This window comes from Oncorhynchus clarkii, chromosome 22 (assembly GCF_045791955.1).
Source record: "Oncorhynchus clarkii lewisi isolate Uvic-CL-2024 chromosome 22, UVic_Ocla_1.0, whole genome shotgun sequence".
Lineage (NCBI taxonomy): Eukaryota > Metazoa > Chordata > Actinopteri > Salmoniformes > Salmonidae > Oncorhynchus > Oncorhynchus clarkii.
The window spans coordinates 52,216,644-52,226,604 of NC_092168.1; the positions used below are offsets into that span (position 1 = coordinate 52,216,644).

General features: G+C 45.1%; 1 protein-coding gene across 1 annotated transcript; it reads right to left on the reverse strand.

Annotated features, from left to right (window-relative positions):
* Positions 1 to 5,149: 5,149 nt before the first annotated feature.
* LOC139380401 (transmembrane protein 169b) lies at positions 5,150 to 9,710 on the reverse strand. The gene is made up of 3 exons (XM_071123041.1): positions 9,593 to 9,710; positions 8,333 to 9,022; positions 5,150 to 6,650 (listed from the first exon to the last, which is right to left on the reverse strand). Exons 2-3 carry the CDS (start codon positions 8,601 to 8,603, stop codon positions 6,004 to 6,006), a joined length of 918 nt encoding a protein of 305 aa, XP_070979142.1. The 5' UTR covers positions 8,604 to 9,022; positions 9,593 to 9,710; the 3' UTR covers positions 5,150 to 6,003.
* Between the last annotated feature and the right edge of the window lie 251 nt (positions 9,711 to 9,961).

Sequence of the window (9,961 nt, forward strand, 5' to 3'; positions counted from 1 at the left end):
CAGAATCGACATCAGTCTTCAGTGAGTTCAAGACAACTGGGAAAATACGTTTTGAACAGTCATCCAACTCAGGAACACGGGCCGCTTTCTAGACCTCTGACCAGAAGACACACCACTGACATCATGATTCAACCGTGTTTTTTTCAGAGATCCCAGTTGTCTTGACAGTACCATAAATCCAGAGAATGACAGACTTTGATGACAAAGTTTGATGACAAAATTTTCCCACAAGAAGGACCACCTTACTTTTCAAGTGAGCACAGCACATCAGTGAGTCCAAAAATGTATTGTATGCTGCTGCATAAATTATGTAATATGCCAGGGAGATATGTGTACTGTAGCTAAGAAAGTAATACTCAGTGTATGTTGTGTAGTAAGCTGTTAGTAGCCCACGTGTCTCACCCTAATAATTTGGTCCCTTTCCCCCTCATAACTTAGCCTACTGTTCTGACTTGATGGTGCACATGTAACCTATAGCCTGTTTTAGAGAAATGTAATCATTGAATATTTTAAGAGCTTTCATTGTCTGTTTATATGCCCCCTTTATTTATTCTACGGTTCTGACTTGGTGTACAGGGAGAATAATGTAAGAACGGCCCATGTTCTGAATTCTGTCGCTGTACATTTCAGAAGTGCTGAACAAATAGTTATATTGACCACATCCGTTTTTAGCTCTGTCAGTGTCTTAATTGAAATGACAGATTACCCCTTATCCGCTCATCGTTCCCTCATGCCGTTAGTTTGTACATCTCAATTGTCAGTAGAAACCACATTAGATTAAGCAAGTCAGCCATATCAGCTATGTTTTTTTAAAGGCAGTAAATGAGGCTGAATGTTTGGCTGCCAGACAAGGCTCCGCTGATAGCCAGGTGTAGCAGAGGATTCACTCCATGGTACTGAATAGAAAGTTCTGCCGTTGAGACAGCTTTATGTCGGCCCTAACAGTCTGTGGGCACCATTTGTCACGGTTGCAGTGAAATGAATGTATTGTTTAGTGATGTTTTACATTGTGTAGTGGCTTTGCTGGCATGTATCAACAACAAAAATGAGTTTGTCCCACCAAGATTTACATGTTAAAAATCGCCACTGACCCTGGCAATAAATTAGTAAAACCAAACGCTTACCTTGACTTGGAAGAGTTCCAGTGTTGGATAGACATAGCCAGCATCCTTCTGTTATAGCCAGCTAGCCATCTCTCCATTTGAGACGGGTGTTTGAGTAGGCTAAACTAGCTAGCTGCATTTGCTAGCTAATGAACTATAGCTCTCTCTCTCTCTCTTGCTCCTCCTTCATTTGTGAAGAAATTAATTTGTTCAAAAATGTTCTCTCTCTCTCTTTGAGTCAACTACTCACCACATTTTATGCAGTGCAGTGCTAGCTAGCTGTAGCTTATGCTTTCAGTACTAGATTCATTCTCTGAACCTTTGATTGGGTGGACAACATGTCAGTTGATGCTACAAGAGCTCTGATAGGATGTACTCTGGAAGTTGTCATAATTACTGTGTAAGTCTATGGAAGGGGGTGAGAATCATGAGCCTCTTAGGCTTTGTATTGAAGTCAATATGCCCAGAGGAGGATGGAAGCTAACTGTCCTCCGGTTAAACCTTGGTGCTACCCTACAGAGTGCTGTTGAGGCTACTGTAGACCTTCAGTGAAAAACAGTGTTTTAATCAATTATTTGGTGACGTGAATATATGTTGTGTACTTTTATCTCAAATTGATAACTTTTTAAATATTTCACTACTTTTATGAAATTCACAGGAGCATGGTCCTCCCCTTCCTCCTCTAAGGAGCATGGTCCTCCCCTTCCTCCTCTAAGGAGCCTTCACTGACACGGGCTGGCTCTGAAATGAGGATGGTCCTCCCCTTCCTCCTCCGAGGAGCATGGTCCTCCCCTTCCTCCTCTAAGGAGCCTTCACTGACACGGGCTGGCTCTGAAATGAGGATGGTCCTCCCCTTCCTCCTCCGAGGAGCATGGTCCTCCCCTTCCTCCTCTAAGGAGCCTTCACTGACACGGGCTGGCTCTGAAATGAGGATGGTCCTCCCCTTCCTCCTCTAAGGAGCATGGTCCTCCCCTTCCTCCTCTAATGAGCCTCCACTGACACGGGCTGGCTCTGAAATGAGCATGGTCCTCCCCTTCCTCCTCTAAGGAGCATGGTCCTCCCCTTCCTCCTCTAAGGAGCCTCCACTGACACGGGCTGGCTCTGAAATGAGCATGGTCCTCCCCTTCCTCCTCTAAGGAGCCTCCACTGACACGGGCTGGCTCTGAAATGAGCATGGTCCTCCCCTTCCTCCTCTAAGGAGCCTTCACTGACACGGGCTGGCTCTGAAATGAGGATGGTCCTCCCCTTCCTCCTCCGAGGAGCATGGTCCTCCCCTTCCTCAGAGGAGGAGCCTCCACACGGGCTGCCTCTGAAATGAGGCAGGTCCTCCCCTTCGTCCTCTGAAATGAGGATGGTCCTCCCCTTCCTCCTCTGAAATGAGGCGGGTCCTCCCCTTCCTTCTTTGAAATGAGGCGGGTCCTCCCCTTCCTCCTCTGAAATGTGGCGGGTCCTCCCTCCTCTGAAATGAGGCGGGTCCTCCCCTTCCTCCTCTGAAATGAGGCAGGTCCTCCCCTTCCTCCTCTGAAATGAGGCAGGTCCTCCCCTTCCTCCTCTGGGGATGTAGATGCATAACACATTGTGAATTCCATGATCAGAACTTTACTCTACTAATAGATCAGGAAGTGTCCTTAATGTGTGTGGCCATCTTTCTACATGGAGTTTTTGGAAACTTATGCACAGTTTGAGCTATTGTAGGAAGTGACGTTGCAAGCTAGCTCAGTGCTGCCCCCTCTCATCTCAAGTGGAAGGCCAACCAGGGTACTGCAGGCTGCCATTAGCTGCTAAATTATTCTCAGAACTTCGTCTGTGTGTGATTTTAAAGTCATCGGTTCAAAGAGATACATCTGGTGAAATAGAAGCGAGTATTGGTGCCATGATTATGTTGGGAAAAAAATATATATCTACAAATATTGACCACGAAGATGGTCAATATTTTGTCTATAATGGGGTATCAAAATATCGTAAAATATAATGTAAATAAAAATGAGCTTTTTGGTTGTAATTTAAGGTTAGGGTAAGACATAACGTTAGCAGAGTAGGTTTAAAATCCGATTTTCAAAAGAGATTTTAGAAATTGGCAGGGTTTAGCCATAATTATGACTGAGCTACCACTGACAACACACCTGATCACCGACAACAATGAGACTACATGGAGGGGGTCAGAGACCTGGCAGTGTGGTGAGCAAGACAAACGTGAGCAAGACAAAGGAGCTGATCGTGGACTACAGGAAATGGAGGGTGGCAAAAGGTACCGGAGCACCAAGTCTAGGTCGAAGAGGCTCTTAAACCCCCAAGCCATGACACTGCTGAACAATTAATCAAACGCTATTTGCATTAATGCCCCGCCCCCCGCTTTTACACTGCTGCTACTGGCTGTTTGTTATTTATGCATAGTCACTTTACCCCTACAAATGACCTCGACTAACCTGTACCCCCACACATTGACTCAGCATCGGTACCACCTGTATGTAGCCTCGTTAGTGGGTTAACTGCCTTGTTCAGGGGCAGGTCAGTCATAATTATGGCTAAACCCTGCCAGACAGATTTTTACCTTGTCACCTCGGGGATTCGATCCAGCAACCTTTCGGTTACTAGTCCAACGCTCTAACCACTAGGCTACCTGCCACGACCAGGGTCTTTCACATATACCGTGCATATACTGTACATAAGACATAACCTAAATCCAATATAAAACCAGTCAAATAACAACACAACTATTCAAGAAAAACTATTACATTCCTCAATAAGAAAGTCCTCAATCCATATTTAAATTGCTCAAGCGGCACCAGAACATCCAGTTGTAATGTATTTTGTAGTTGGTTCCAGCAATGAGTTGCTTTAAAACTAAAATTTAGGATTTACCTAGTTCGGTGGAGACCCAAGGAACCTCAAGAGTTAACCAAATGGGTTTCCATGGTCAAGCAGCCGCACACAAGCCTAAGATCACCATTCGCAATGCCAAGCGTCGGCTGGAGTGGCGTAAAGCTCATCGCCATTGGACTCTGGAGCAGTAGAAACGCTTTATCCTAAGTGATGAATCACGCTTCACCATCTGGCAGTCCGACGGACGAATCGGGGTTTGCAGATGCCAGAGAACGCTACCTGCCCCAATGCATAATGCCAACTGTAAAGTTTGGTGGAGGAGGGAAAATGGTCTGTGGCTGTTTTTCATGGTTTGGCCCCTTAGTTCCAGTGAAGGGAAATCTTAACGTGACAGCATACAATGACATTCTAGATGATTCTGTGCTTCCAACTTTGTGGCAACAGTTTGGGGGAGGTTTCAGCATGACAATGCCCCAGTGCACAAAGCAAGGTCCATACAGAAATGGTTTGTCGAGATCGGTGTGGAAGAACTTGACTCGCCTGCACAGAGCCCTGACCTCAACCCCATAGAACACCTCTGGGATGAATTGGAGCGCAGACTGCGAGCCGGGCCTAATCTCCCAACATCAGTGCCCGACCTCACTAATGCTCATGGCAGAACGGAAGCAAGTCCCTGCAGCAATGTTCCTTCATCTAGTGGAAAGCCTTCCCAGAAGAGTGGAGGCTGTTATAGCAGCAATGTTCCAACATCTAGTGGAAAGCCTTCCCAGAAGAGTGGAGGTTGTTATAGCAGCAATGTTCCAACATCTAGTAGAAAGCCTTCCCTGAAGAGTGGAGGCTGTTATAGCAGCATAGTTCCAACATCTAGTAGAAAGCCTTCCCAGAAGAGTGGAGGCTGTTATAGCAGCATAGTTCCAACATCTAGTAGAAAGCCTTCCCAGAAGAGTGGAGGCTGTTATAGCAGCAAAGGGGGGACCAACTCCATATTAATACCCATCATTTTGGAATGAGATGTTAAACGAACAGGTGTCCACATACTTTTAGCCTTGTAATATATTTTAGTATATATACTTTTAGTATTGTAATTTATATGGAATGATAGGTTAAACAAGCAGGGGTCCATGAGATGTTATACGAGCCGGAGTCCACAAACTTTTGGTCATGTAGTGGTTCCTAATCATCATAAAGATAGAACGATAAAACGTGACAAAATGACCCCACTGTTGAACTGTGAAAATGATTCAGGTTTTATTTCCATACAGTTTATCTCATGGTGAGCAACAAACATGATGTGAAGAGTGAGTGAACAACACACACAGGTGAACCTTTATATAGAGAACAGAGGTACTGACCAAAATCCTTTTAGATCCTTCAAATCTTAATTCTACATTCTTGTCTGCTGAATGAACGCCCCAGAGTTCCTTCCACCCTGCCACAGTTTAAAATGTAATCTCTTCAACCCCAAAGAGAGAAAGGTCAAGTTTTACTTCATGCGGGTACAGTACATTAGATTTAAAAGGTAACTTCCTGCCTGTCCTATATCGAGGATTTCAGTGCAACAGTTTTTCAACAGAAATCTATCAATATGTTTGATAGATAGGTCTTGTGTTTGATCCTCCGTGACGTATACAGTAAACTTTAGGCAGTATTGTAGCAACCCTCATGTTGCAGTATATTTAATTTAAACAGATTGTAATAGCCCGTCCTATGATACAAAACATCCATTGACAACACTTACAACTAAACTAGCTAGTGGTTGGAATATTCAAATAAATAAGACCATTTTAAACATAACAACATAGTGATTGGCCCAGTAAACACAGAGTTCACTTCAATAACAACCAGTAAGAATGCGAGGTTAGTAAGAAGTGTAAGTTAAAACAATAACCGGCTTTTTTGATGGTATCGAAAAATGTGAAAGTATGACAACTATGCCAGTTTGTGTCCATGATGCCAGTCCAGGGTTATATTCATTAGTGGGTACACCATTGCAAAAAAGTGTTTCTTATTAACGGATAAGTTCAGGTAGTTCTAACCTGTTTCGACCCGTTTGCTTCCTAGTGAATACAACCCAGTCTCACACAGAGGACGTCTGAGCATCCTCGTCGGGGGCCTTGTTATTCCCTTGCATGCTCCCTGAGAAGTTGTCAGAGTCCAGCAGCTCCACGATACTATATGGAGAACAGTCCTCCAGCCCCAGCTTCCCACAGGCCCAGCCACAAAACCCCTTCTCCAGGTCGCGGACAGACAGCCACCACTCACTAAAGACCCAGGAGACCTGCGCCAGGGTGGAGTACAGAGCCAGGGACAGGGCCATGGGCATGATCAGCATGGGGTAGAAGATGATGAGGAAGGGGCAGATGGTAATCTTGTGCCAGAATGTTCTCTCCTCGTTGTAGACCAGGAACACGTTGTACCAGGTGAGCGTTCCATAGTAAAACGACGTGATGAAGGCGATAAGGAATACCAGGGGAGCACACAATAGGCTCCAGAGGATCACATGGGGGCCCTGAAAGAACCCCAAGCCACAGGAACACTTGGAGCCCTGCCCCCTCTCACACTCAGCGTCCAGACGTTCTTTAGAGAGGGCCATGTCCCGGAGTTCTCTCTCTGTTAGAGTAACGTGGATGTCTACCACCTGACCCTTCTTCTTCCCCCTGGTGATGGTGCCGGTCAAGGTCACATAACGGCTGTCTGGGGGCATGCTCCTGTCGCTCCAGCCTCCTGGAGATAAACAGCAACAACATTATGACACTAGTAAGCTCCAGCCTCCTGGAGACAAATAACAACAACATTATGACACTAGTAAGCTCCAGCCTCCTGGAGATAAACAACAACATTATGACACTAGTAAGCTCCAGCCTCCTGGAGATAAACAACAACAACAACATGATGACACAAGTAAGCTCCAACCTTCTGGAGACAAACAACAACATTATGACACTAGCAAGCTCCAGCCTCCTGGAGACAAACAACAACAACAACAACATTATGACACTAGTAAGCTCCAGCCTCCTGGAGATAAACAACAATAACATGATGACACTAGTAAGCTCCAGCCTCATGGAGACAAACAACAACAACAACATGACGACACTAGTAAGCTCCAGCCTCCTGGAGACAAACAACAACAACAACATTATGACACTAGTAAGCTCCAGCCTCCTGGAGATAAACAACAATAACATGATGACACTAGTAAGCTCCAGCCTCATGGAGACAAACAACAACAACAACATGACGACACTAGTAAGCTCCAGCCTCCTGGAGATAAACAACAACAACAACATGATGACACTAGTAAGCTCCAGCCTCCTGGAGATAAACAACAACACAACAACAACATGATGACACTAGTAAGCTCCAGCCTCCTGGAGACAAACAACAACAACATGATGACACCTAGTAAGCTCCAGCCTCCTGAAGTCAAACAACAACAACATGATGAAACTAGTAAGCTCCAACCTCCTGGAGACAAACAACAACAACAACATTATGACACTAGTAAGCTCCAGCCTCCTGGAGATAAACAACAACAACATGATGACACTAGTAAGCTCCAGCCTCCTGGAGATAAACAACAACAACAACATGATGACACTAGTAAGCTCCAGTCTCCTGTAGATAAACAACAACAACAACATGAAGACACTAGTAAGCTCCAGCCTCCTGGAGATAAACAACAACACAACAACCACATGATGACACTAGTAAGCTCCAGCCTCCTGGAGACAAACAACAACAATAACATGATGACACCTAGTAAGCTCAAGCCTCCTGAAGTCAAACAACAACAACATCATGAAACTAGTAAGCTCCAAACTCCTGGAGACAAACAACAACAACATGATGACACTAGTAAGCTCCAGCCTCCTGGAAATAAACAACAACAACATTATGACACTGGTATGCTCCAGCCTCCTGGAGATAAACAACAATAACATGATGACACTAGTAAGCTCCAGCCTCCCGGAGGTAAACAACAACAACAACATGATGACACTAGTAAGCTCCAACCTCCTGGAGACAAACAACAACAACATTATGACACTAGTAAAGTCCAGCCTCCTGGAGATAAACAACAACAACAACATGATGACACTAGTAAGCTCCAGCCTCCTGGAGATAAACAACAACAACAACATGATGACACTAGTAAGCTCCAGCCTCCTGGAGATAAACAACAGCAACAACATGACGACACTAGTAAGACAGAATACAAAAACATACACAGCACAGTTCACCAAATACATTTCAGAATGATTATTCTTTGCATAGAAGTGGGCTTGCTATCAGAGGGAAGAGGCAGCTAAACATATTGTAGTGGGAACGACATGTCAGATATCTGCTATGTTATGGAAACAACCCAACGATACACCTGTCGTACCATACCACTGATGTCTCACCTTCGCCGGTGGGTGTGTTGAGGAACTTGGCCCCCTCCTCGGTGCTCCTCTCAGCACTTCCCTCCTCTCCCACCTGCTCCTCCCCGGGCCCCCTCTCATTGTCTGAGCGATACACAATGATGGACTCAGGTCTGGGCTCCTTCCTCCTCCTCTTCCTCCGGTTGGCGGAGCCCACCTCTGCGTGGTTCCCTGATGCCTCTGACCTCTCCGACTGGAGGGAGATGAGCTGGGGGCTGTTATCCCCACTGGGCTGGGCCTCCGCCTGGGCCATACTGACTGACTAAGGGGAAAGACACCTCTCTGGGCCTTACCTCCTGACTGGGGCTGGGACACCTCTCTAGGCCTTACCTCCTGACTGGGACAACTCTCTGGGCCCTACCTCCTGACGGGGACACCTCTCTAGGCCTTACCTCCTGACTGGGACACCTCTCTAGGCCTTACCTCCTGACTGGGAGACCTCTCTAGGCCTTACCTCCTGATGGGAGACCTCTCTAGGCCTTACCTCCTGACTGGGACACCTCTCTAGGCATTACCTCCTGACTGGGACACCTCTCTAGGCCTTACCTCCTGACTGGGACACCTCTCTGGACCTTACCTCCTGACTGGCCTGGGACTAATGATCACTTGGGAAACAATGCTGCCTACACGTGTCCATTCTGTGTGAGAGCAGGTATTCCCAGAAGGAAAGCACTGACAGAATTGTACAAAGGAAAGAAACAGTCAGAATTTTAGGAGTGCTTCGAATATATTTCTGCCACTGTAATGCATTCAGTAATAACACTGGGGTTAGGTTACACTTCATGTTACTGCATTATTTAATTGAATACACTTGTTTTTCGTATCGATTTAAATGCACATTGACAATACCATTGCAAATGTATATAGGCATAGAACTACATTTCATATAATTTAATGAATGAAAGGGTTGTCCGCGTCGACACCATTTTCTGCAGTGGGTCACGTTTACCCTACCAATGTACTAATGTAACCTCACCACGGCTTTGACAACGATGGATCCGTGAAAACCCACCATTACAAAATAAGTACATTTTCAACATGGAGGCCACATTATGCATCAATGCACCAGACAAAAGGTTTACAGTAGATTGTATCAGCATTAAATGGTAGCGGAGAAACTAACGTAAGGGGCAATGTTTTCCCTTTAAATCACATCACACCCAGATATCTGTTATTTTGTCTAAACAAATACCGGCGGCGTGGAAAACGTTTGCATTTACACTCAAAGACAATATGCCTTACCTTAAAATGATTTACCACAGAAACTGAGGTATAGTGGTTGTGTTATTTTCGTGTGTAGTTATTTTATCCGACACCCCTTCGATAGACGTTGGTTCCACACCACTACGCTGTTCACCGACATAGGCAGGGTTGCCAGGACCAGAAAATGTGTATCCCATTGACCGTACAAAACCAGCACAAAAGGACTAAAAATAAACATTTTTTTTTCCACGGGAAGAGAGGAGTTGCCACATTTATACAATAAACAATTATCCCATAATTTTACCGAGCCAATTAAGAAGGAATATCGTAACTTGTAACGCAAAATGTGGTTTACATCAAAATAATAATTATTGCGAACTAAGACATGACTTAATAAACTAATTTGAT

Bases quoted from the DNA above. Each gene is read 5' to 3' on its own strand.
- LOC139380401 (XM_071123041.1), bottom strand. From the start codon at position 8,603: ATGGCCCAGGCGGAGGCCCAGCCCAGTGGGGATAACAGCCCCCAGCTC. The intron at 6,651-8,332 runs GTGAGACATCAG...GTTTATCTCCAG, and splicing joins CAACACACCCACCGGCGAAG to GAGGCTGGAGCGACAGGAGC.